Source organism: Musa acuminata, chromosome BXJ3-11 (assembly GCF_036884655.1).
Source record: "Musa acuminata AAA Group cultivar baxijiao chromosome BXJ3-11, Cavendish_Baxijiao_AAA, whole genome shotgun sequence".
NCBI lineage: Eukaryota > Viridiplantae > Streptophyta > Magnoliopsida > Zingiberales > Musaceae > Musa > Musa acuminata.
The window spans coordinates 32,423,272-32,451,254 of NC_088359.1; the positions used below are offsets into that span (position 1 = coordinate 32,423,272).

At 34.6% G+C, this 27,983-nt stretch overlaps 1 protein-coding gene across 1 annotated transcript; it reads right to left on the reverse strand.

The window, feature by feature from the left end:
* Window positions 1-184: 184 nt before the first annotated feature.
* Window positions 185-27,977, reverse strand: LOC135652853 (sister chromatid cohesion protein PDS5 homolog B-like). Its single transcript, XM_065174155.1, has 29 exons — window positions 27,785-27,977; window positions 25,763-25,960; window positions 25,347-25,528; window positions 24,149-24,269; window positions 22,395-22,607; window positions 22,096-22,312; window positions 21,868-22,013; window positions 21,642-21,799; window positions 21,414-21,563; window positions 21,289-21,337; window positions 18,814-19,005; window positions 17,757-17,939; window positions 15,830-15,972; window positions 15,059-15,185; window positions 14,022-14,168; window positions 13,811-13,873; window positions 11,867-12,003; window positions 9,760-9,877; window positions 7,773-7,907; window positions 7,417-7,622; window positions 7,142-7,289; window positions 6,909-7,049; window positions 6,725-6,805; window positions 5,922-6,398; window positions 2,749-2,835; window positions 2,636-2,664; window positions 1,471-1,601; window positions 622-707; window positions 185-524 (listed from the first exon to the last, which is right to left on the reverse strand). The coding sequence occupies exons 1-29, from the start codon at window positions 27,875-27,877 to the stop codon at window positions 495-497; spliced, it is 4,188 nt and encodes a 1,395-aa protein (XP_065030227.1). The 5' UTR covers window positions 27,878-27,977; the 3' UTR covers window positions 185-494.
* Window positions 27,978-27,983: the final 6 nt, after the last annotated feature.

Consider the following 27,983-nt stretch of genomic DNA (forward strand, 5'->3'; position numbering starts at 1 on the left):
TTATCTGATCAAAAGGAATCTCAATATGAATCAATCATGATCGATTCAATTAACAGAAAGATTATCTTATCGGCACTTTCTTACTTTCCACACAACAAAATATCTTTTTCATCTAGATGGCGAATCCTTAGAATCAAACAAATTTCTGTTGAACACTATGGGTTGCATGCCCTGTAAAATTCAATCCTTCATTCAGATGATGTCCCCACTCATGCAAGAGAAAATAAACCTACACAACAAATTCATATACGAAGGAAAGTAGCTATTCCTGTTCAAATTCAAGTGTCCTCATGAATGGTATCCGGTTAAGCCACATGAATGTCTCTTTGATCAAAGCTTTACCAAAATGTACAGCATACTTTTTGTGCAAAAACACATTAGAGTATTCTTGATATAAAAATATTTATAACAATTCATTGCAGTTGTAAAGAGAATAAATGGCCGCAAAAGTACGGTTGATGAATCAAACGTCGTGGCAACTATTATGGGGATATCTACTTCCTCCGTGGTTGAATCCTTCGAGACTGCAGGAAAAAAATTCAACAAAATCAATCATAAAATAATACATTAACATAAAAAGAACTAAAAAAACCAGTTAGATCATGGTGTGTAGTAGCTTACATTACTAATGTCTCCATCCATTAAATCTGACAAAGCGTTCTTTGAAGCATTTCTTGATAGCAATCTCTTGTTTCCTTTGCCAGCACCTGTAGAAAAATAATCTTAAGCTATTGCTTTTTAGATAACACATTTTCTGTCGTTTATCTTCTGTTACCCAATATAAACAAAAAAGAATTCCTAGGCACAAGTTTAAACAATATTTTTCTCCGGATAGAATATTTTATCTAGGAGGTGTAGATCAAAACTTTAAATAGCAAAAGGAGCTTTAGCTTTTAACCCTGTCGCTCCTAAATTGTAAAAACTTGCTATGGTACCCCAGAAAAAATTCAAAGAAACACAGTAATCACTCATAACAAGAAGACTGCTTTTGAAATTTTGTAATTCCTTTGTGCTTCTTTGTAATCTATCAGTAGCACGTTTCAACATTCATTAAGGTACACAAAAACCATTTCGAAAGGAGAAAAGAACATGATCATCTTATCTAATTCCAGAATATCAATCTCAGACGCTAAAAACTGCACCTTGTAGTTAGAAGTTTTTAAAGCATACACCTTCAATATATGGATATTTTTATTAAAGTTGCTGAGCAGCAAGCAAAATTCTAACATCACTCTCTCATCTCTTTACTTTATTGAGTATAACCCATCTTTTACAGTCTTGAGCTGAATATGTGTGATCCTTCAACAAGGAGTAAGCAATGAAGCAAACACATTGATTTCTGGGTACAGTCAGTTCTCAATGCCAGATTTCACTAGTGATAACCAGAGAATTGATCCATGGGAATACATAGACACCGACAAGATAAAAAAAAAAAAAAGATAAGCATGCAAATTATTAAAATGGCATTACCAACAGATGACAAGTTCGTGCTTGCACACAAATTTTCTGTTCTTTCATCTGAAGTAGCGGGATTTGTTTTATCACTGTCATCTCCGGCAATAGGAATCACTTCCTCAGGACTACAGCTAGAAGAATCTAACCTAAACAAATTAGATTAAAAAAATTAGAAGTATTCTAATTAAAAAATCAGAACAGAAAGTACAAGGTTACGAATAGATCCTTCTCACCATAAAATAGAAGTATCTGCATGGGGTGATTTTGCAGATTCAAAATCAGACAGCATTCTTTGGCAACCTTTTCCTAAAGAATGAACTATGGTCTACCAAACCAAACCTTTATGTCCACATTTGGGAATGTTAAATACAGCTCATTTCTAGAAAGAAATGCCAACCAGCATAACTCCACTATCCCACCCATCCACACCAAGCAACTTGGGCTCATTAGCACAAGCTATTATGATTACAAAGCAAATTAACAGTATTGAAGTGGACAAGGTTAACTTCTCCGTTTGATGAGTAAGACATGTCTATTAACCAAGTTTAATATGCTCATACCCAAACCAACATCACTCTTGTTTCTCAATTCTATACACAAGATTGAGGGTGTATGCCTTAGGCACTCATTCTATTTGAACCCGTGACCATGGGTTAATAAATTATGCTTCCTTATGAATTCAACTTCAACTTGAATATAGCTGAGACAGTCCTACGTAAACCAACCAGTTCCAAGTGATTGCAGCAAGTCCAAATGTTTTTGACCAACTCTGATAGACTTCAGCCAAGTGCTAGCCACATCTAATTGATCCTGGTTGGTTTGGCAAATTTAACTGACCATGGCTATATTATAGCCAATTTATGGTTTTCCCTTCAGACTTGTAGGTAACTAAAATTTCAAACAAGACAAGACAAAGTTGAAATTTCAGTGACCAATCATTAAATCACAATATTTTATGGTCCAAAAGTCAAATCCCCCTATTTTGTGGCTTTATATGAACTATTTTCCAGTACATTGCATTCTATGACATTAGAACTTTTGTATATTACATAAAATTTGATCCCCTATCTGTCACATTTTTTCCCCTTCCTACTATGTTCTCTAGTTATAAATAATGAAGACTAATAATGAAATATAATAATTTAATTAAAAGATGAAAAAGGATGTGTTTCTCACTCACCCTTCTTCAGGTTGAATGTTGCATCTACCCTGCAGCAAGCCGGTTATTTAAATTTAGCAAGCAACTATAATTATACAAAGAGCTAGGTATAAGGTAAATGATCCCACACAAACCTTATCCAGCAAAGGCATTTCATTGATGGCTTCCCAAGTCTTATCTTCTGAGTCCAAAAGCTCTACATCACCATTATCATTGGCAACCTTGCGAGTTCAATGTAAGTTTCATCAAGTCAGTATAGAACTATGTTTATGTAATCCATCCAAAGAAATTTATGCAAATTAAGAAAGATCTATCAACAGATCAGAGTTCAGGAAAAAACATAATTTTAATAACTAAATCTGGACAAGAACCTTTCTCTGTACACTAAGCACAATCATTCATGTGTTTTCTTAATTGTATGTACCTAGTGTTACAACAAAGCATGATGCCGACCATGTGACATGCCTTAGGAGGGTAGAGCGGACTGGTTTCAATTATAAAGATGAAAAAGCCAAATGTTTTGGTTAAGTATTGGTTAGGTATTCTAAAAAAACCAGAAAATGAACCAAACTAAATGCACGGTTCAATCAGTTTGAACAGTCTTGAGATGAAACTGTCAGTATCATCCTAACTGAGATCATACAAATACAACAATCGAGAAGACGATATTTGATCAGTGATGGAAGTGTAGATCTGAAGGAGTTAACATTTGAACATAAAATGTATTCAAGGATTTTTTACTAATATTTAGTTTATCTAAGAATTTTAACTAATATTTGTTTTCTTATTTATCTAAACTCTAAAAGAATTGTATCATCATAATTCATTATGATGTCACTAGCCTTTCTTATTATCCAAAAGCAGCAGTAAAATAAAGGAGTCCCCATCTCTCTCTCTCTATCTTAAAGAATCACACAGAACACATAGGAGTTGTCTACAGTTCAGCAAAGCACCAGACATGCATCTATTACCAACTAGATTTATCAAGAGTATCACAATCTCAAAATGGACCTCTATCCTTGAAGACAATAAATAATAAAAGCAACCAGATGACTCCCCCTCTTCCAAGAGGTCTACGCCGTTCTCTTTGGTGGGAACATTGTTGACAGCTATAGTGTGGTCTGTCAAATTCTCTTGTATTTCTTCTTTTCTGAAGATTCGCCTTTTTGGTGGGAATGAGCAACAGAAGGAAGGCTAGGCTTGTATGATGCCAGATCAGCAAAAAGCCAGTCACAGTAGTAATTACATGGACAAACCACCATATAAATTCTCCATGTTCTGCCCATGATTTGCTGTTCTTACATGGCCAACCAAGCATTGCGGTCCCTCGTAAGACCAATACGTACCTATCCATAGCAGTGTACCATGTGTTGATACACTGGCACATATAGATAAACTGAAGAAGGGCTGAAAATCAGCAGAAGCAAAAAAAAAAATATATATATATATAGGGATTTTTTATCCTAATTTATTGGTATACAAATTAAATTTAAATCAGAATTACCTATAATGTAGTGGTAGGTTAAATTTCAATAAGAATGAACTATAAAGATAAATTTAAATTTATCATGCAACAAAAAGCCTAAAATTGGCTAATACATGCTAGAATGACCTATAAAATCATGTCAAAAGTAAAAAATCATGGTGCAATGTGCTTAAATTCCTCAATTGCCACCAATTAGGCCTTAATCACACTTAATCAACCTAAACATAAATTAATAAGCCTCCAGTTGCCCATTAAATAAATGAAATGGCAAAAAAACATCCTTTTAAAATTTAATTTATCTAGATTGGCTGCTTAAACATCCCATTAAATAAATTTCTTTTCCCTGGCAAGAAATTTTATCTAGATTGGCTGTTTAAACATATAGTTGAAACCCCTATTCTGCAACTAGTTCAAGTCATAATCCTTAATGATGTGTTTATGTTCAATTCAGCAAAACTATAACATTTCATGCTGGTGTCTTCACAGACTAAATTAAATATTTCAAGCAAGGTTTGCCATACCGGACTGTACCACCCGGTACGGGCGGTACGTACCGGTCCGACAGACCAGCGGTACGCGGACCGCACTGTACCGTACCGACACTGTAGCACACTGTAGTGATACTGTAGCACACTGTAGCCGGGTGTACCGCTCGGTACACCGTACCGTACCGGTACCGAGCCCGGGTCGAAACACCGGTACGGTACGGTACGGCGAACCTTGATTTCAAGACAACTAAAGTCGACCCAGGTGAGACAAACTTTTTCTGACTAAGAATCTTCAAAAATCAGTTATAGTTGGTAACGACAAACCAAGGACCATGTCACTATCACTAGCAATTTTCAATTGAGTACCTATAAGCCAACATATCCATGGAGTTGATGAATACTGACAAAAGGTAACATAGGCTTTGTTGATGCACCATAGCCTGGCACTACCAAATGTTAACCCTATGAAAATATAGACCTAAGTACAAGTTGATGGCTTGCAATCTGGATATGGTATATGTCCATTACTGCAATTTAGAGTATAGTTCCATGATTCTGCATGTTTAAAACAGTTAGTCCACCCAGTCACTAGGCTTGTTTTCTAAAATCTCATTGCTGGAAAAGAAGTTTAATAAGGATTGGTGGTGGTGGTGTTAAATGGATTGAGTCAAGAGACCAACCTCTCTTGATGGATGAGTTAAGCAGTCCAATATAAAAAAACTTAATTTTGAGAAGAACAGAACTTGTTAGCAAGCAATAAAACATTGATCTTATATCTAGTCAGTAATCAGACTTGTTACTAGACGAACTTGTAAGTAAACTAGGGACCAGTCGAATTAGCCAGAAATGAGAATATGAACAACAGAGGCCAAAATATTATTGAATGAAGGAGTAGAAAATACTGGAAACTCGATATTTAATTCATAATATAAGCTTAAATATTATCATGATGAAGCTGGTTGATCTTATATCTAACTCTTTAAATTGTGAGATCCTGCCTTGCGTTTACTATTTTGAGAATCATATTAATCAACAGTACCCATATTATAACCGCAATAAGCCAAGACACAAAGGAAATTGTCAATTGTTTTCATAAGAAAAACATATAGTAATCAGATCTCAAATTAGAGAGCTTGCCATAAATCAATTGGGGATCACAGTCCGATCTTGTTATTAACAAATGTTTCATCCAAACTGACAGGTTCCTTTTATCAACAATGACATAAATGCAATTTATAATAATAGAGCTAGAAAGCTAAAGTGTGAAATTAATAATGTTATATTTACAAACAAATAATGTTATATTTACTTACATATTTATAGAAACAAATACCTGTGAATCCAGAGGACACTCTATATCTGCTTTTGAAGTTTCAGGTTGAGAGGTACTGCTACCGTTTGTAACACATCTCTCATTAGTCGTTGAAGGCATGAATCCTTTTAATGCAACTGCCTTGGTAGAAACCTGTGAAGTTGGAATCACCAGACAGATACTAACAGAATCTGAAGAAGATACTTGCTCTTTTCTCTCTTCATATTCAGCATTTACTGGTTCTAAATTTATTATCCCATGAACCAATTCTGTTGACATCGAAGAAGAATGTGACACAGAATTCATGTGACTTCTCACAGAACAAACTTTCTGAGATCTCTTTGTATTAGGATGAAGATTATCCTTCTCTTTCTTCATTTTACCAAGTGATTGATCAATTTGTCTGTCCATGGTTAAAGCATTTGATATGTTCTTCATAACACCCAAATCGCCAACATCTTGAACCTTATGATTCCATTTAGAACATGAGTTTGAAGCCTGTCAAGTGGAGAAGAACGAAATGCATTTAACAGGTTAAAATCATTTATCACAACATGCTTGTATAAACTTGCTCTGATCATATTTTTGTATATTGGTCAGTTTGGTACATACTGGTCAGTGTTTAGCAGCCCGATCAAGGACCATACCGAACCATAAATACCAACTGAAATCTATTTTTCATTATTTTCTAAGTGATACCATATGGATATACCAAAACACTACCAGTCCAACAAGTTGCAAAACCAGGATCAGACCACTATTTAAAACCTTGTTTTTGAAGTAAAATACACAAAGGAAAAAATAGAAAGGTAACAATACGCCACCTGGTTTATATAAGAGTCAAATGCACAGAGGATCCTCCTCACAAAACTTTTATCCACGAAATTAGCAACGTGAAGAGATGCCTGGATGTTACGTCAAACAAATTCATGAGAAAACAAATGCCACCTGGTATAAACCCATCGAATGCTGCAATTAAATATGATGACACAAGCATGTTCTGCTTACTCTTTTTTTCCTTGCATCATGGCAAACCTTGAAATATGATGATGGCAGCAAGACGAGATGGGAAGCATCCAATGGGGACTTGCAATGCTGAGTTAGAACTTTTAATGAAAGCAAACATATTTTTGAGAGAATATGCAATTTCTGTAACAGGAAACAAATTAAACCAAAAACCAGTATCTGCAAAGACAAGAGACAAGGAAAATAATTTCGCTACAAGAAAGACATGAACATACAGGGGTGAATTTAGCATCAACAGCATCATCAGCTTTCTGAATGGCAAGAAAAATTCCCAGTAGATATGATGCCATATAACTGGCATCATTTTGATTGCTACGGCCGCAATTTAAATTCAGTAAAGCACGTATGATGAAAATGAGCGGACTGCCAGGGAAAAGAAAGTACATCAAATAAGGTGTGAAGTGAATTGCAGCATTTCTAAATTTTAACATCATAGCTCTAAAATAAAAATCAAAACAGAAATAATTTTAAGTATGAAGATAGATATGACCTACAAAACTCAGCATAAACATCTTGATCTTGGCAATTATCAGAAGGAAAGTTTTTATCATGAGCAAGAACATGGATTACAAAAACCACAATATATCCTGGATGTTTTGTGATTGCTACTCCATCTGTCTCCTGTGCTAAAGCATTCTTGTTGATAAGAAATTTCTTATTACGTGCCGTCAGGAATGCAGTGAAGAATTTCACTGACTGCAAAAAAGGAAAAATATCAGAAGTACTATACTCACAGATAAAGCCAGACAGGAAATATATTTACAGTGAGGAACTTCACTGACTATACTATAATCACAGATAGAGTGAGAGAGAACATGTTTAGTGTACCTAACATAGGGAACTTACATCATTTCGGATATCTCCAATACAATCAACTGAAGTGAATGCAAAAGCACATGCATATCTGTCCGGTATAGCTTGTTCCATTAGTAGCTTATGTATCTTACAGAGCAATGACTTGCGGACAGTTGAAGAAGGATCCTGGACACCATAGAATTCACATTCTAATGAGAAATGTGGTTAAGAACATAAAAGGAGTAAATAAAGATGAGGCTCAACCAAGAATAAGAAAATTTTGGTGGATCTAGAAGAGGGATGCCAGGATTTAAAGAAAAATCCAAATTTCAAAGCTTGCAATTCGTACACCATGTAGGCCTGACCATAGTTCGGATCGAATCAAAATTGAATCGGAACCAAACCGGGCCGAAACCAAAACCGAACCAGTCTGATGATTCACCGATTCCAAACCAAATTGGAATCGACACAGAGCGACTCAATTTCGATCCCTAGGTTTGGAAAATCAGAACCGTCGGTTCCAAAACCTGCGATTCCGATTCAAACCACTGATTCCATAATTTTAAATTATTTTTTCATTATTTAAAAATAAATTTATGAATTTTAATATTTTAATTTTTTATTAAAAATAATAAAAAAAATTGGCGGTTTCCAGTTAGATTACAGTTCCTGGTTTTGGGGAATAGGAACCAAAACCACTGGTTCTGAAAATTGGTATGGCCTAATACCATGTACATTGAAAAATATATATATGTCTATGTAAATTAGCTACATATACATGAATTAAACTCTCTATAAATAACCCATCCTACCTCCAAACAGGTTAACAGTGGTCAGGATATATGACTAGTGAAAGGCTGCTAAAAATATGCAAAAGGAGAAGATGTCAGGAGGGTCTCTTGTAGAGAATAAGCACCGAGAAAATAAAACAGCAACAGTAAATTAGTGCATGGACAACTTGATGATGATGATGAAATAAGCACATTTAGTTCCAGCATCTCAGTCCACATAGCTTAAGAGTGATACACAATAAGAATAGAAGTACACAATCCTAGGCATTGCACAGACCCCTTGCCGGTATTGAGCCAGCATAATACAGTACAATTTACAAAACTTCCAATAATTCCCAGAAATTGAAAAAAAAAAAAAAAAACACAATGTCTATTACAATATTGTAAATAAAATCACAACAGTTCCAATGATGATCATTACTTTAAGGCTTTAAGCTGCATCACTCCAGTACTATCAATAAAGGAAATAAGCAGTTGCACACTGTATTAGATATATTACTAAAATAAATAACTTCTATCATGGAAAATAAAAGCATCCTTGAAAAATTAACCTTGAAAATACACAATGTTAAATTATGGTACATGAAGTACAATTCAGATACATCACATGGTAGAACTGCAAACTAGTAATATCAGAAACCAGCAACATGTTGATCAGTAGTATATGGAATCAGGATTGATGTCCAATGGGATGGGGTCATCACAATACCTTCCACTTAAGATACAGTCACGGGAAGCATGCCCACCTCTGGCATTAGTTAGTGTGTTGTGTGCTAATACCTTTCTAGGATGGTTATTTTGAACATGGTTTCAGATACCAATTAGCACATGGTATGGCATGTACCAATCAGTAATTACCTGTCCATGGAGAGTACATGGTCCTGTACCAAATAATACTTTTATTATTTTTTTGGGATGACTGCAACCAGTTTGGATGTTATACCACACCAATACATTATTGAAACAATATCACATTGAGATTTTAATCCTTGTCTTGAATTATGCCAATTTGTGTTGACAAGACTTCAGCGGAATTAATATGATTCCACCATGCACAAAGGATATGGAATATCTCCAAGATGACTAATCACATCACAACAGCATTTTGCCGTAAGAGAGTAAAGTTGCTTTCATCTCACATGTCAAAGAGAGTGTGATGCATATCCATATCTATTGCCTAATTTTTGGTGTAACAGATCTGCTGAATCCAATATTGTAACATGAAATACACAGTAAGTTGTTCATACCCTTGCACTCATTATAACCAAATGGAAAATGTCTGGTGGTATATGCAAGTCCCATCTTGTTGCAAGTCGAAGAATACATTTTGCAGCAGCTAATCTAAGGTGACCCTTGTCACTTTGACTGCAAAGAAAGTTCAAAGAAAAAAATGTCTATGAGTTTATTCGATAATATAGGAAGAAAGTGAAAGTTAAATAAGCACCAGATAACATAAGAGAAAGCTACCAAGTTCATCAGAAAAGAAGCTACATAGAAATATATCTAATATTTATCTGGGTTTGCTGTATCGATATGTATCAGTTGGTACGAGCGGTATGCACTGGTTCAACAGGATACCAATACGTAGACCGCCCTGTACCAAGAGGTACCAATTATTTAACTCATATCGAGCGATACGAGGTCTGTACCGAGAGATAACGATCAAAATCTAATCGTTACTGATCTGTACTAGTTGGTAACAGTCGGATTTCGATCATTACCGATCAAGGACTGATATTGCCCTATTTCAAACGGTCAATTTAACCGTTTGAGGCTTAGAAAAGGTTTTTAAACTCTTTCCTTCTCTCTCTTTCAACTTATTTCTCTCTCTCATAATCTTCTTCACTCACATCTCTCTCTTATTCTCACATTTTCACTTTCCTAAACTCAATAAAACTATGATTTATAAATTGAATCAAATTTAGGAGGATTAAAAGGAAAAACACTCTAATCAAGAGATATATATCGACTTTCTAATTTTTTATTGATTTATGAGATGATTAAGCCTATTCTATGTGGTATATGACTTAATGTCTAATATATTGTTTGATATATTTTTGATGGTAGAATATTGTTAATTAAGAAGTAATTATGATTTTTAATACTATGATTAGTGTTTAATATTGATTTTTTCAAAATTAGACACTCAATAGGTCAAATCTTTATATTTTATGCATATTAAGAATTGAATCATATGTTTGTGATGATATAACAAGTTTAATTAAGTTTTTCTAATGCAATGATTAGTGATTTTAATGATGATTTAATCAAGATTTGATCGATATTGAATCAATTTACATTATTTTTGATAAAATTATACTAAATTTATATTTATTTTTAACTTAAAAACCCTAATCTAATTTTTTTACGTATTTTTGAAGATTTTTTTATGATTTTAGGCGTACTGTCGATAAGCCTCGACATACTATCGATACACCTCGATACATATCGTACCGAGCAGGGCTCCTCGGTACACATATACGAATTGAAATTGCAATTCTTGATATTTATTAGAATTGATGTACAAGATCAGTATAAAAAATATTGATCATCATTAACAACTTGGAGACAAATTATTCTGCATGATAGATTCTGGATCAATAAATATGTGAACGCCATGCCTAGTTCAGATTTCCAGGTTGGCAATGGCATTCATTTGAGCCCACTAGTTTCAGGTTACTCATGGACAGTGTCTCTTCAAAGTTTGGTTTAATGGTCATGAATAAAAATTCAAATCAATGTTATAAATCTTGGTTCAATACCAAGTTTGGCAATGTACGAGACCAGTACAAGAATGGTGTACCAGGCAGTACACCGACTTATACCACCCAGTACCAAAAAAGTTGAAAATACTAATGATCTGTAATGGACCATATCGTCCAATACTAGTCCATTGTTGGACTAGTAAATATTGATTGGTATGAATCCTTGATTCAAACTAAAAACTATACACTGCAACCAATGACACAGGAATATAGTGATGATTACTAGGAGTCTGATCTCCAGTTGGATTTCCTGTCATATAAAATATATGTTCACAATAAGGATCCAAAAATCATACAAAGAATGCTTATGTACAAAAAAATTGAGAAAACAAACATTGTAGAGAAAAGGTAAGACGAGCTGTCCAGAGATTGAAGTGTAGCCCTGGGCTAAAACAGCATACTTGGTAAAACTATTGGCCAGACCAGTAGCTGGTTAATCACTAGAAACATTCCAAAAAAATCAATAGAACTAGAGAAAACAGAAACTACTGTAAAAAGGATTACAACAGCAAGTTTGATGAAGCACAAAATTAATGACGATTACAAAAACTAATCTGGAAAATCATACTTGAGTTCTGCTGCTTCTTACCTTAAAATATTTTCATTGATGGTTCCAATTCCAAGTATCATGTCTGACAGGATGTTGAAGAATTCTTTTATTTCATGCCGGATCTGTGACACTTCATGTGGCAAAAAACTTTTGGCCACTGATTTCAACCCGTACATCTAAAGGAATCATACAAGATCCAATCAAATCTCATATTATATGATTTAGTAAAATATGATTAGTGATAGAAACATGACTTAGTTGTTCAAGTATAATTCCATACTTCAAATAAACTTAAAAAAGAACAATGAGAAACCAATAAAAAAGTATAATCTCTAGGCGTTGACCATACACTAACTTGATCAGAAGATGGAAAAGTTATTATCATAGGATGAGCAACAATATTTTCTACTATTCACTACAATGCAAAATGTCTGTTTGCAAGTTCGAGGAGACTTGACACAACAAACGAGTACGGGACCATGATACTAAAATAGCTTAAAGGAATATTTGGACTATCAATTTTGATGAAAACATAATTATAAGTTTGGGAAGTTACAGATAATTATTGAACTTGGTAATGACAAGTCTCCAGCTCATGGTTTACAAAGATGCAAGGATAAGAGAGACGATCTAGTTATAGCCAAATATTATGTTGTATATAATTACTTTCCTTGACAACCCAAACAATCTAGTTATAGCCACACAAAGAAGGTCCCAAAATTAGAAGGCAATGCATGCAACTAAATAGCTATTAAGTATTAATTTGCTCCCTCACAAAAAATAGTTTAATACTTATGGTGACAAAAGTTAATCGACAAAAGTATTACCTATAAAATGAAAAAGAAAGGACTGAGAAGATAGAGAAGTAACCAATAGTTGTGGAGGAAGGTGGAAACCGATGATGGATGAAGCTGGAGAGGACAACAGACAAAGCTACAGCAATAAATGGACGAAGTTGCATCAGTGAACCAAGGAGAGAGAGAGAGAGAGAGAGGAGGGCGGGGTTGGGTGGGGAGGGGTGTTAGGGTAAGTGACATAAGTTGGTTCAATCAAACCAAATTACTTGCCCAATCAAAGCTAGGCTCAAAATCCATTGGCTCAGGCGCTCATCCAAGGCACCCAATGCTAGGGCTCAAGCACACACTCGAGCGACACTTCATTGAAACATCTCGCCCCAAGGTGTTGTGAGGCGCTTGGGCCTCGCTTCGCCTAAGCGCCTTTTGAAAACACCGATCCCCTCTTATCTCCCTCTTTCTCTTTGGCTTGAGTTGACCATCAAGCCATCACACCATGAATCAACATATTAGTGTGTATCAAACTCACACCAATTCAACTAACAACAATACTAATCTCAAAGAAACTTCAAACTTTGTTTTCAACTTCAAAATTTGTGGATGCTCATCTTTATTTTCCTATTTTGCAAAGGATGCTAGTGTTCGATAAGTAAAATACTTATATTACAATGGTGCAAAATAGATACCGAATATATATGGTTAAAATCATATGTAATTATGATTCATAATATTTAAAACTGGTATTATCAACGGCTTTGAGGAAAATTCTGATTTTCTATTAGGTGATGGGTTCAAGTGTGACCCAAACAGTCTTAGCCCAGAGGTCAGCCGTTCAGTAGATTTATCTGCTCAACCCAAACAGTTTACAAAACAATGATCTAAGGAGAAAAAGTTGCCATTTGGCAAAGAACAGAAATATTTGTATAACTAAAAAGGATTGCAACATAAGTAGGGAAAAAGCAATACAGTGAGTGACTTGATAACATATGTTTTTTGATCCATTTGTTTATCTACCAGCTCCTGAGCAACTTTATCATTAAATGTAACACAATAATTGTTTAATTGTCAATAGCAGTTCATCTTAGTCCAAGTCAGGAAATACCCTGAGAGTTTGTGGAACCAAATATACTACTCGATCATTGGAAACAATCCATGCATTCAACAAACTACTAAATAATCTTGCACAAACCTTCAATTTGCAGGATAAGCTACATAAAGCGCCATCATTGGAGGATGCTTGATCTGAGTCCACCTATATAGAATCAAAGGTAAATAATGCCTAAGCTTCAAGCTAAACCTTTGAATTTAATATGGTGAACAAGAATGATGACCCTATAATCCTGTTCTAATAAAATAAGCAACTCAGGATGAGTATGTCAAGATTAACGTGAGATTACCACCTTTGAACATAAAATCTTTTGGATAATGAATTGCATTATTTGCTTCTTGTATAGTTCATATGTTGATGGGGAATGCTGTGAAATGCAACCCAAAGACTGCAGCAGAGTTGGGATATGGCGTCCATGATGCAGAGAGTTCACAACTTTCTGGAAGAAAAGATTGGAATTAAATTAGTCACCTCACAGACCACCAAGCATTACACAGGCATCATTTATTATGTATTTTAAAGAAATAATTAAATCACCAGCAAACTTATCGCAAATCCTGCAAAAACAAATATTGCTCATCCACAAAGCAAGTTTAGCCGAAGAGTAGTGTCCATTTTTTACAAGAGAAACAGTTTTCAAAGCTTGGACTTAACAAATGGCAACACTCACCTTATGTAGAATTGAGCACCATAATACCCATTGTTAATGATTGTGCTAACATCAATAAGTAAAGAAACAAGCATGGTTGAATTCATTAAGTCCCTCTTGTCCACCATCTCATCTTCTAGTCTAGCTGTTAACATCAAGCTCAACATTTAATGTTTCAATCTAATGGAGAGCCCAGGATGCTCATCCACTCTCTTCTGCTGTTGTACTTTACATTTTTAAACAATTAATGTCATGGCCCGGGCTTCATAGGCTAACTAGCCTATCAATTTTGTTTGGTCCTAACCACTGATCAAAATGCTTAAGCTGAAATTGATAGTAGTACACTTATCAAACCCTTATAAGTAAATCTTAATCTTGCCCACTTTCGATGTGGGACTAATCAGAGGTGTTAAAATTAATACATAGCTGCCTTTCTTTTTTGACTACGCATAAAGAAAATCAACTCCAACAATCCACAAGGGGGATGAATGTCACAACCATTGGACTTACCAATCAGCCATGACATGATAATTTTTATTCACAATCAAAACTCAGAATGTGAAAAAAAGGATCTTTTAGCTGAATGTAGTATTAATAAACTGAAAGAGCATTGCATAAGTTTCAATTTAATGGAGGATGATAACCGATAATCCGTTACCTCTTTATTTTGGTTACATTACCTCGCATAAGTTGGAAAAGATAGGATCATCAGGAGCATGAATGAGAGAAGATATTGCAGAAACAGCATATTTAGACTCGGTGCGTGTTCCTTCAATGCATTTCCGTTCCAGAAACAAGTAAATGTCACTGAACATGAAGATAAGATTACAGGGAGTTAGTTTTCTGGTATTCGAATAAATGTCGTGAGGTAGAGTAGGGTTTACAGAATGCAAGTAATTGGATGATCAATTTTCTTAGTTTATGTTGACAAATTATAAATCGAAGAAATACAAATAACTGAAATCCTTATTTAGGAAAATTTTCTAGAAGGCTAAAAAACAGTAATATGTATTTGTATACCAACGGAAACACCAACATCATGCAGAACATTATTAAGAAATAATTCTCATCAAATGCTGAAGATAACACATGCTATAATTTGATATAGTGCACTCGAACGACAGCCACAATGACATCTAAATATTATTACTAAATCAGAAAGCCCCAGAATGTTTCTTATGCACATAGAAAGCTAGAGCAAACACTGGGAAGATGTCAGCAGCAGCTGACAAAACATTGATGCTCTTGCTAAAATCTAGAGTGTTCTTCATTTGACTAGTTAGCTACCATACTCAGCCTTCAATTAATCTGTGGATCAATTCTCACTTTTCATAAATCAAGTTTAAAGGATTTTTTGCATATCTAATTCAAATATAAAACAAGAAAGGATATGCACAACATGAAACAAATGAGATCATCCATGACATACTTGAATACCTTCAAATTGTTACCTGAGTGCTATAGAAACATGGCGACCAGCTGTTGCTAAAATCTGAAGAGACTTTTCGTTTAACAATGTAGCATTCATGGAAAACAATTTAAGCAGACAATCTTCTCCTCCTCTTAGCAATGTTGGGTATATGGATAAAATAACCTACATCAGACAAGGAATTCACATTTCACTCAGCATGATCTAGAAGTAAAATAACATATATAAATCATCATTGTTCTAACTATACAGAGTATTTTATAGATTATAACATAAGCCAACACTACTGAGAGGAGACCTGAAAAATGAAATATGTTACATGAATTAAAAATACGAGCATGCAAACAGTATGAAAGATACTAGGTTTCCAAACCTTTTTCCCACTCAAATGGTGTTGACAGAAAAACAGAAATCAAAATCGAGAGAAGAATTGACAAAAACTAATACGTATCCTTGCTATGACTGATGGGAAATATCAATTCATTTGCTGTTGGAAGTATGATATGAATTATCTCCATCTATTGTTGAAAGATTAACAGAGTGCAGTAATGTATTTTCATTCTCTGTTGACAGTGTCATTGGATTACCGACGTGAAACTATGTTATATGTAGATGCTACTTGACAGATATTTACATTGTGTTATATTGCACCGAAATTGATGCATGATTTCATTTATTACATAAGAATTATTATTCTTTATAATGATTCATAAGTTCTAATTTGATGCAAGAATATGACAAAGAACTGATTTAGTTTCATTTCACAGGGAGGTGGTAGTATATAATAATTAAAATTGTTTCATTAGTATTAAAAAAATACTTTTATTTTTCAAGGCTTCCTACTCAACATAATTGTTAATATATTCTTATTTTATATTTATTTTTAAAGCAACCTCTCGAACTATAGATTTTGAAATGGTAGATTGCGCACGATACAATTTTATCAGTACAGAGTTGTACATGGAGGCATGACAGATATGGATAGATGTAGCTCATGTGCCTAAAATATCAAATACACAATTATCCGCACCTGAATATCAAATAAAGCCATGTAAGCCACCACCCTTCAAATTGGAAAACAATAGATTAAAACCCCAGTTCCAACTTCATATTAGAAATAAGGATGAGCGAAAGAGAGATTATAGTTAACCAAACAACAGGGTAATGATGGTAAGATTATAATGATTTGATGACCAACTCATAATAAGTAATGTTTTGTATTTCTTTATTATACTCTGGACTTTGTCAACCTTCATATTTGTCATGTCATGTTAAAAGAGATGGATGGTGTTAGCATTCCAATTAAGAGAAGATAGCAATTAGAGACTAATCAAATGAAACGCAAACAACATACTTGCTCTTTTCAAATATTGAAATTCAAAACTAAAAATCATGTAACTTGAAGGATTTCAAAATAAAACTTTTCTGCACTTGACATACATCTAGTGCACTCTGTTGCTTCATGACTTTTTTATTCAAAAATATAGATAGTGAATTAAACAGCATTAATTACACTACTTTACTTTACAATATAATTAGAAAAAATCACTGTCAGCAAGTTGCAAACAATGCATAACAAAATAAAATGCAAGACGAAAATCTCATAAATATATCCATTGTCATAAGACAATCAAAAACCAAAAATAGGAAAGAACTTTAACATAACAAGGAAATGAAGAAGTCTTCTCTATCTGCAGCTAATTGGCTTCTCCCACAAGAATGTCTTAAATAAGAAAACCTGCTACCAAGCATATACATGAATATCAAGGAATATATATTGTTATCAAGATTTTTCAAAATTTGAGAGCTCTTAACTCTATTTAGCATGATAAATGTGAAATATACATATGGATTGTTCAAACGTAAGCATGCTTTGGTGAAAATTATCAACAAACATCACTTCAATGCATAAAGTTGCATCCCATGAAGTAAATAAAGAAAGCACTTACAATAAGAAGATCTACTTTAGAAACTTGCGCGTAGTTGGTTCGATCATCGTTTCCAGATATGACATCTTCCATAATATAACGAACATGCTCGGCACTGAATATTGAATATGAACATTTTGTGGAAAGTGTACTAAGAAAATCATAAGTTGGATGTTTATCCCCAAGCTGCTTAAGCAATGAAACCTATAAATCCATGCAAATGAATAAAAAGACTAGTAACACTTTAAAGTAATTTAAATCTTAACTAAGTGGCAAATAAAAGAACTTACACCACAATATGATTTTTTTTTATCAACAACCTCTGTGAACAGGGGGCTATAAAGTAAAGATATAAATAAGGATCCAGACATATATGCTATATGTCAAATCAGGAATAATTATCATTCAATATGGACAAATTGGAGAAATTTTGACTAATAAATCATAAAATGAAGTTTTATATTAGTTTAAAAATTTAAAGCTATGCATCAACCCAAATAATAAAATATAATTAAATACCATTCTTAAGCCTAAGCCATCCATCATGGAAAATTTATTCTTTTGCAAAAAAGTACATGAAAAAAGTAATCAATTGGTTGTCCAATACATATATCATTTAATCATTTCATTTATAATACACATATCATATTAATCATTTCATTAAAAAATATTTTCACTGACTTTGCATAACATTCCTATTTGCAATGATATAATCAATGTCCACTCATTATTTTTTTTATATGATTTCCTTCATTGCCCTTTGTGTTCCAATAAAAATATGGCTTCCAATAACATCAGATGAGGTAACTGATACAAAGCTATGAAGACCAACATATGGACCACCAACCTTGAGTGACTATAGGAAGTATAGCATGAAAAAAGGTAAACCTAATGGCTAAATAGAAGGCTACTATAAGAAGTTCATATAAAAAGGTGAATGAATGAAATGAAGGCATTCTTAACATCTTTAACAATCAACCAAAACCTGATTAACGCAACAAAGCAAAAGGAAAATCGAAGGACTACCATAATTTCCACCACTTATAAGTAAATAAAGAATGCTTTAAAAAAATCGTACCCGAGTAGAGTAGGCAGCAGAAGAAGACATGTCTTCATCAACCAATTCAAGCAATGACTTAAAAATATTGCTATCTGTAATCTGATGCATTTTTTGGAAGCACTCCACCGCTTTAGAGGAATCTAGGAATGCGGTAGACATCTTCATAAATGATGCCAAAATTCTCATATGCATTTCTTCTGAAGCATTCTCCTGAAATTTGTGTTTAACTACTAATTCAGTAACTTCTCAATTTAAAATAAACATATCAAGAATTTTGTTCTGCAATTACACACTAGTATCAGGATCCGAAGAATGCTTAACTCTAAACTAAAGAACTAAGAAGTATGAGAAACGACGCAAGATAGTAGATAAATAGCAAGATTGTGAAAGATGAAAGACGAAAATAAGAGTGACATTTTAAAAGCAATGAATGTTATGTAATCAAAGCCTAAAGTAGACAATACAATGTAACTTGTACCACTTCTAGAAATAGCCCCTGAAGAGAATGCTTGGCTTAATATTCTTATAAAGCCAGGTCAATCATCATATACAACATGCACAAACTGTCTAATTCATGAAAAATACTAAATGAAAATTCTTTATATTGTACAACAATAATAAAGTAGCACCAAATGGATGTTAGCCACAGAAAATCTAATGATGACATCACAGGCCTCTTAACTAGATGAACTTAGGAAGCATGCCACCTAAGTGTTAATACTGCAATTTTTCCTCCTGGAAATCTTGCTCCAAGATCAATATTTTGTAACAAAGTGATCAGTACCAGCCAGTATTATTTTTTATTATTTTTTTACAAAAATACCAGGTGGAATACCAGGTGCTATGGGTCAGTATACCATATACAGACACCACACTAGTCCAGTCAAACCAAGATTGAAATCCTTACAGATCAATCATTTTGTACCCTAATTGAAACAAAAGATGGCATCAGCATGGTTAACCCTCTTGCTAGAACCCTTTTTTGGAGGACAAACTAAATTTGCTAGAGATGTGCATTTTTAGATGTTACAAAATCAAATGAGGAGAACTGACACATAGATTAAGAGATATATGCTATTTATTCTTATATTTTACATGATCAACAAAAAAAGATGACAGTTAACATTTTAAGACTTAAAAAAATTTACCACTTAATGACCAAAGAATTTGGTGAGAGATGACAATCTAAAGCTAAAGGATAATAGAGTTGTACAAAAATTCATATGTTCCAACCAAATACTGGATGAAATAGCAAAGAAATAGGGGTAGAGCAAAGATTCGAATTCATGATCTACTAGTAGGAAAAGGCACAACCTCGTATACACTACCCATCACACACAAGTCAGATAAAAGATTAATGGGTCTAAAGCATGCAACACAACAGTGCACATAAAAAATTAACGGTTCTTGCAAGAAGGCCCATATGCAAGTAGTTTGAACTTTTAAGAACTGGATCGGATGTCAACAAAAATGTGTAGAATGAGGATTCAATCTCAAAACATGGACTAATATTTTCAGAAGTGATAAGAAAAAATCAAGATTTTAATTCAAAAATATTTATCGAAATAAAGGTTGTTTTAACTTTTAACAAAAAAAAGGCAAAAAAACTGCCTTGTTTAGAGCATGCCTCTAAATTTATATTTTCTGGTTGTAAGAAGTATGTCACTAGTTTAGATAGCACACCTAAAGTAGACATCAGATGACAGAAGTTTCACAATCTTCAACTGGGAAATATTTATTCTAGGATTAAGATCAAGTCTGTAAATACAAAGGCTAAGATCTTATGTTATAACTTTCTAATGTAATTTAGAAGTCCAAAGTCACAGGAATGAGAACATAGGGTAGAAAACTCAGAAGATGATTTGCTCTTTTATAAAATGTCTACTGAAGCAAAGTTTCTTGCAGTTTTTGGCTTTTCACTGTTAATTTAAAAGTAAAATATGCTACGTGGATAATTAATTACCTTCCATAATGACAGACTAGTGAGCAAAACAATCATGAAAAGCTAGTGATCTAATCAAAGAGAGGACAAAATGCTGTTGCACACACAGGTGAAGCCATATAGTAGAACAAAAGTAAACAAGGAAAAGCCATCAAAACTGTAGAACAAGTAATATCCACAGTGCTCAAGACTAGTAAGAAAACAAAAAGGATTACTCTATAACACACCACATTATGTCCCATAACATTACTACTCAGGAGATGAGGAGAAAATATTTCTTGCTGTTGAAAGTGCTGATAGAACATACACAGGCTTAAAATAGAAACTAAAATCGTTGAGGACATTTTGAAATGTGTTTGGACAAATCTAAAAATTTGAACCAACTTAACCTATGGTAATGGCAGAGCCAGTGCTTATGCAAGTCTTTATTTCAAAATAAAGCAAAAAACAGATGATGTGTATGCACATTGGTAGATGTTACCTAACAGGCTAACACTTTCAAGCAAATGCAGTTTGCATTACTTCCCTATCAACTGCCAAGTGGTTAATACCTTTTCTTCATCTCGCAGAGCAAAATATACTTTCAGTTCCATCTGCAACCTGAAAACAATTGGTATCACATATGGAAGACCACATTTTCAAGTTAAAACTTACAAGCACACAGACATGCTTATACCTCCACTTTTGATATAAGATGGATTTTAAAGCCTTTATGTGAGGCAACTTGAAAAGCGAGAAAAAAGCAATCCAATGTTTTGTCCTTTCTTTTATGGAAAGTGATGCTGGAAAGAGATCTTCTGCAAAGACCAGCTCGATGTTCTGTGGCCTGTGGCATCTTGTCACATTTTAACACAAATTGATTCAAGCAGCAAATCAAAAAAGGGTTAAAGGACAATAGTCAAACCTGAATTCCTTGCATTCCTTGTCGAAGCATAAAAGTAACATTTTGCAGGGAATTTGTTCATAGTGATCATTGAGTGTGAGGACCCCCTCAGAACACCTACTACAGTATACACGATATAACTCTAGTAGCTTTTCCATCACTTTCTTTCTAACAGAAACCTGCAGAACAATACGTGAGAAAGCACAAGCGCAGATGATTCATTTTGAAGGAACTGAAAGCTAGTAACCTTTTTATCACGAAGCCGTTCTACAGCTTGTAGTATTATCTCAGATGGAAAACATGTCAAGCTAGATTTAGCAAGATCACAGACTGCAAACACAGCTTCTGTTCTCACTTTATCATCAAAGTCTAACAATCTTCCTTCAAGTGCAGCTGCTAGCAAGTATATGAGATGTAAAAAATTTGCAATACAACATTTAGCATAAGAATTTAATGGCAAGATATATGATCTCACCAAGAATATCACGTGCTTCACTGCCAAATGGATGAGCCAAATAGCATTCTCTAGCATGCTCAATTGCAGCAATTCGAACTTCTAGGGATTTATCAGATAATCTTTTCAAGAACTCAACAAAGACTGTATGGAATTTCTGACTGAAGTTGAGCTCAGATTGGGCAAGAAGCTTTCCAACCAAGTGAACAGCCCCTAAGCGAATATCGACCTGATCAACCTGCCAAGAAAACACAGGTTATAACAGGATCTGATGCAAGAATACTTCAAGCGAAAATATAACAGTGGTTCTCAGTACATACTAGTAGTTCATGGGTCAAGTTTGGGATGACGGCTACAAGAATCTGAGGAGCACATTGATATAACTTCAATATAATTTCATGGTACAACTTTTTAAATTCATTTGCAGAGCCATCATTGTCAAAAATGCAGGAAGTTAGAAAACCATGAATTGGGGACTCCAGCTTCCCAGCACAATTCTGGATCAGAGATACGGCAAGTTTGGAGGCTGCACCCTGTGAATAAGTAGTTAGGGCAAGTCAGTAGATGTAGATTGTTAAATACATCTTACATTTACATGTTGTTTTAACTGTTCAATACGAAGGCTAAAGGATCAGTGAGCCAGAACATTCTCTAGGATTTCAATGAGATACAATCCCTACTTACTGATATCTACTAGCCACATGCATCCATGAACCACCCATAACAAATAGATAGGGATCAACAATCACAATTATCCAACGTAGATTTATAAGTTCCCGATAATGCAAGATGAAAAATAAAAATATAAAATCAATGAAAAGAATATGTAAAACTTGAGAAAGGCTATTTATACCAAACAAAAAGGATACGTAAGACAATATTACTGCATGCAAGAACAAATTTCATGATTCAACTCTGAAAGTTCTAGCATGATTGTTGATCTATCTTCCCTCACACTTAATTATAAGAAAAAAATATATTTGGGTGAGGTTTTTTAAAACAGTACCCATGAAAGGGTCAAAACGACAACTATCAAGTCAACCCACCTGAATAAAAAAAAATTAGCATTGAAACCTCATGGATCAACACTAAATAGCAAGAAACTGAAACCTCTTTATATGGAAAATACATCATACTTTTAGTTTTAGGTTACTGTTAATTTACCTGAACAAGCCAGTTGACCATATATACATTTAAAAGCCACCAACATAAGCAAGTTAACTCCTCAATTGTGCAAAAGGTGCCATGTTACAGAATTTCTCAGGCAACATTAGATCTACTGTTTTCTTCTTCAGTATATGTAAAATTAATTTAACATCATTACTCGCACTCACTTGATCCATCATGCTCTTTGCAACGTTAGATTTGGTCCTCAAAGATAAACATCTATTCATTTAGAAGTCGCTTATAGCATAAGTAGACAAGCTCTCCGTTTGCAAGAGTAAGACTGGGCATTGACCTTCCATAAAACCCCAGTGGTTGGTGCCTCATTCACTGTGCCACCCTTTGTAACATAAGCAAACATTGGTAATCTGGTCCTTATTTCCGCATCATGCCAAGCAAGAAATGTATGTCTCTGTTTTAGAACTTGGTCAGATATACATGAAAGCAAAGAAGAACAAGATGCTTAAACCCTTTCTCAAGGCACTTGCATATATTATCATGTGAAATAGACAGAAAAGGAGCAGCATTATATCCTGCATCAAGACCTACCCTCTACAGTGTAAAGTTAAAATGTTGATGCTACACCATTATGCAAGACATATAATATTGAAATATTCAATATATTGCCATAGAACAATGTTTAGCAACTAGCAAGTACCTACTAAATCAGAGAAGAAAAGACGAAAATGGAAAAATATTGCATTGATTGAATAAAAAAGCAATAGGAAAAAAGCTCTCTTCTTCTACAAGCAAAATCTTTTCAGGATCACCATTGTTTAGGATCTTCTTGTTAACAAGTTGGACATTAGAAAGGCATAGAATTGACCTTAAAATGAAAAAAATCTTGGATTAAGAATAAATAGCACCACAATTGATACAATGCATTAAAATATTTTTTTTGAATAAAAACCTTGTCTGCCTTCATTAGATTTTGCAGAACAATGCCCAGAAGCGGCTGAGTAACTTTTTCCTCAATAACAAGTGTCATAATAGACAGCATAGCTTGGATCAAGCTTCTTTGATGACTTTGTCTAAAAGATACAAGCACACTAATTAGAAAACTGCTAAAAATAAGCATCTGTTAAATAATCATAAAGTATAATAAAAACACACATGCTAAAGACAGAATCAAAATAGAAGAGGATGCTTATTACACCAATAAAAAGTCAATCAAGAAATCTGATAAATGTATGCACTTGCAAGTAAGTAAAAAACCAACAGAAGTCAAAATCTCCTTCTCAGCCCATCAGGTTATCTGACCAGCCAATCCACCATGATGACCCATTGACTGGTCGGGTTGGGTTAGATCATGGGTGAAACAAATGCCCCCTTGATATTAAGGTACAAACTGACTCAACCTCACATTTTTTATACAAAATAAAGCAAGACTTGTCTTAAACCCACCAGCCCAACCCAATCAAACCCAGTAGCTAGACAGTATCGGTTCAGATCAAGAAATCTTGACCCACTGAAGGGTCAAGACTCTTTTGAGCAAACCATTATCAGACGCAAACAACCCATTCTGTGTAATAGGAATTATAGTTTGTCAAAGATAGAATTTAAGAATGCTCATGACACAAATATCTATAAGCAATTCAGAAAAACAACTAGAATTCATTCATAAAACAAAAAAATGATTGTGAGCCACGAAATTAATGCATCTCTAAGGTGAAACAACATGGCACTCAAGGTAACACATGGAAGTAAGCAATGCATGTAGAAAAATTTTTTCTTGCTTTATAGATAATCTAGGATCAAATTTTGGGCAACAGCAAGCTACTGTCTCATTGTCGTAGTCCCAGCCTCTAAACTGCGATATAGGATCAGATTCCTATAAACTGTATTTTTTAATTCCAGCATTGTAGTTGGATGCCTTTATAAAACAACTGCAGAATCATTGTTTTGACATAGTTTTCCAATAAACAAAAAGAAAATTTTGCATGTTAACTTGAAATCTAAGTTTAGATACAAGTTTAATGTTTACACTAACAAAAAATCACAAAATATGAAAATTCTTGCATTAAGCCATACAACTTCAAATTTAAAAGTTCAATTATTCCAGAGCATGGTATTTAAAAAGAACATTCTCAAGTACAAAAAAGACATACCTGACAACAGAGAAAAAAACTTTGAACATTTCCAAAACTAAATCCTCACAACCCATGTCCAACATAATCACACAACATCTCAAGGCAGCAAAACTCTCCAGTATCTTTGTCCTCCTTGTAAAATAGGGACTCGCTGTATCAGCCAGGTCAATGAAAGTACCAATAATAAGCCTAAAAATGTGCTGCAAATAAGATGCACATGTGAGACAGAATTAGAAGAATCATTGACTCTACAAATCTAATAATTGCATAGAGATCTTCCTATATGCCTTTGATCCCCACATTAAAAAAAATCACAATAATCAGTGCTTAATGAAGGACAAGCAACTTTTTTTTTCACTGTAACCAACCAAAGAGAAAATTTTGGACGTAAAAGCAATTGATAATTCAACAAGTAACCAGGGGAGAGACATTACCATAAATATCTCATCACTGAAAGGTGGTTCAGGTGCCAGGATCCGGATGATTTCACTGAAACACACTGCAACCAATAACCTAACTTCTTTGTCTTTATGCTGAAGTAAGTTAATTTGAGAAAGAGAATGGCTTAACGATCCTAATGCAATCTGTAAAGTAGAAGACTGATTCAACTTCGATAAAGCGTCTTCAGCCTCCTGCACAGGGAGAAGGGAAGGGAGAGAAAAATCAGAAAGTTAAAAACTTCTGCAAAATATATTACGGTGAAATCCGAAAACATCAAACTGGAAAAATAACAAACACAATATCCTTTCACCTAATGTTAAATTGTCAACTACCAAATCGAGAAAAGTGCAGCAAGGTAGCAATAATTTATAAAATACAGGAATAATTGCACTCCGGTCAACTACATGTTTCCAGTAGATGTACATATGGAGTAGCAAAAGGAAAAGGACACCAAGTATCATCATAGTCTGACACATCAGAATGTGGAATTAATTGTCTAAAAAGACTTACATGTGAACAACCATGAATTTGATGTTGCAACACAACTCTCCTCCAGGTTCAAACAGGCATGTCCTTGTAATGGTAACACCCTATCACATCCTCAAACTTTCAGAAGAAAGGGGTGATGGGGCTTAGAGATTGTTGATAGAAGTTTAACAAAAAAAATGAAGGTCAATAATAAACTAGAAATTCAATAAGATAATTTATTTGTTTCCAGTTACTAAATAATTTCCATAAACATGGGAAGGTAGACCCTTGTAAAACACAAGCCTCCTTGATGCCGCACCAACGTCAGATTTTTTATCCCCTTCCTTTTCCATACCACAACGGAGCCATCCAATCGTTGTAGTTTATGTTGTCTAATGTCTTAGATGCCAAAAATGCGAATCGAGAATTAGCATTATGTCCCATGTGAGGAAAATCCAATTTAGCCCATGGTCGAAACAGCTTGTTCTTAAAAAAGCACTTAACCTTAGGTTGAACCCTTATTAGCCACAAACGTCCACAAAGACAGAATGCTTCTGACCTCAAACATGATGACAAGTTAGATGGCTGACATTAGATACAACACAAATCCTCGTTTGACTAGATAGGTCTGCTGCAAAATATCAATCTGTGCCGCATGGGCTTCATTCTTCAGCTGCGCCATTTTCTTTTGACAGTTGCTTGATGAACTACTGTTACTTTGTGTACTTATTTCTCTCTCTTTAACTGTCACATTTTACAAGTTTACATGCACTGAAGAATCATTGACACCTCGTCCAAAATACCTGTCAAAAATCTAGAGCAAATTCTTTTGCTAACCATGTGGTGCCACAAATCATACTCGTCCACATCCCTTCAAGCCGGAAAGTGTTTGCCTTAGATCACTGTACCTCTAAAACAAATTGCTCAACATGCATCTGGGTCAATCACCATCCAACCTATCATACTTCGTACTGTGTGTGACTTGTTTCGTAGGAACACTGATTACCCCTAGATTATGTTTCATTTCTCACCTCTAAGTTTGGTTTCCACTATTTTAAATAGAAGTCGCAAAACCCTTCAACAAAACTAGTTAGGATCATGACAACTCAGCATCAGTGAAGACTGTCCTATTGCATCGGCTTCTATCTTATATCAAGCCCATAAGACAGTCAAATCAAAACCAACATTGTACGATAATATTAGACACCACAGTCGTGAACCCACATGAAATTCCAACACCCATGCGGGTACCATCAGCCAAATTCCGTGTACAGTTTCTCAGAATGCAAAAAAAGAAACTAATAGAATGAAATAACCCGATAGATACCACAAAGAAACAGCAAGGCTGTGCGCCCACATGACATTTCTACAGCCAAGCGAGAACCATCAGTCAAATCTTTACCTAGATTGTAGCAAAAGCACAAACGATCCTACAAAAGGAACCGATTCTTCAACAACGAACAAAAAATCAATCAAGGAGCGGAAAAAGCAACACAGGAATGGCTGGGGTCCACGGTTGGCCCATGGTTCACGAAATCTAGTGTTACCTTGAGGAACTTCACCAGAGAGTCCTTGCTGAGTCGAGGACGAGCGAGGCTCTTCCCGACCTCTTGTACGACGCGCTCGGGAGGCACGGCCATGCCGACGGATTGGGATAAGAAACCCTAGGTTGCAGAATGAGAAGCCACGGGGAGGGATCGCAACGTCAAGGTTTCTAGGGTTCAGGCCTGCTGGGGTTCCTCTAGT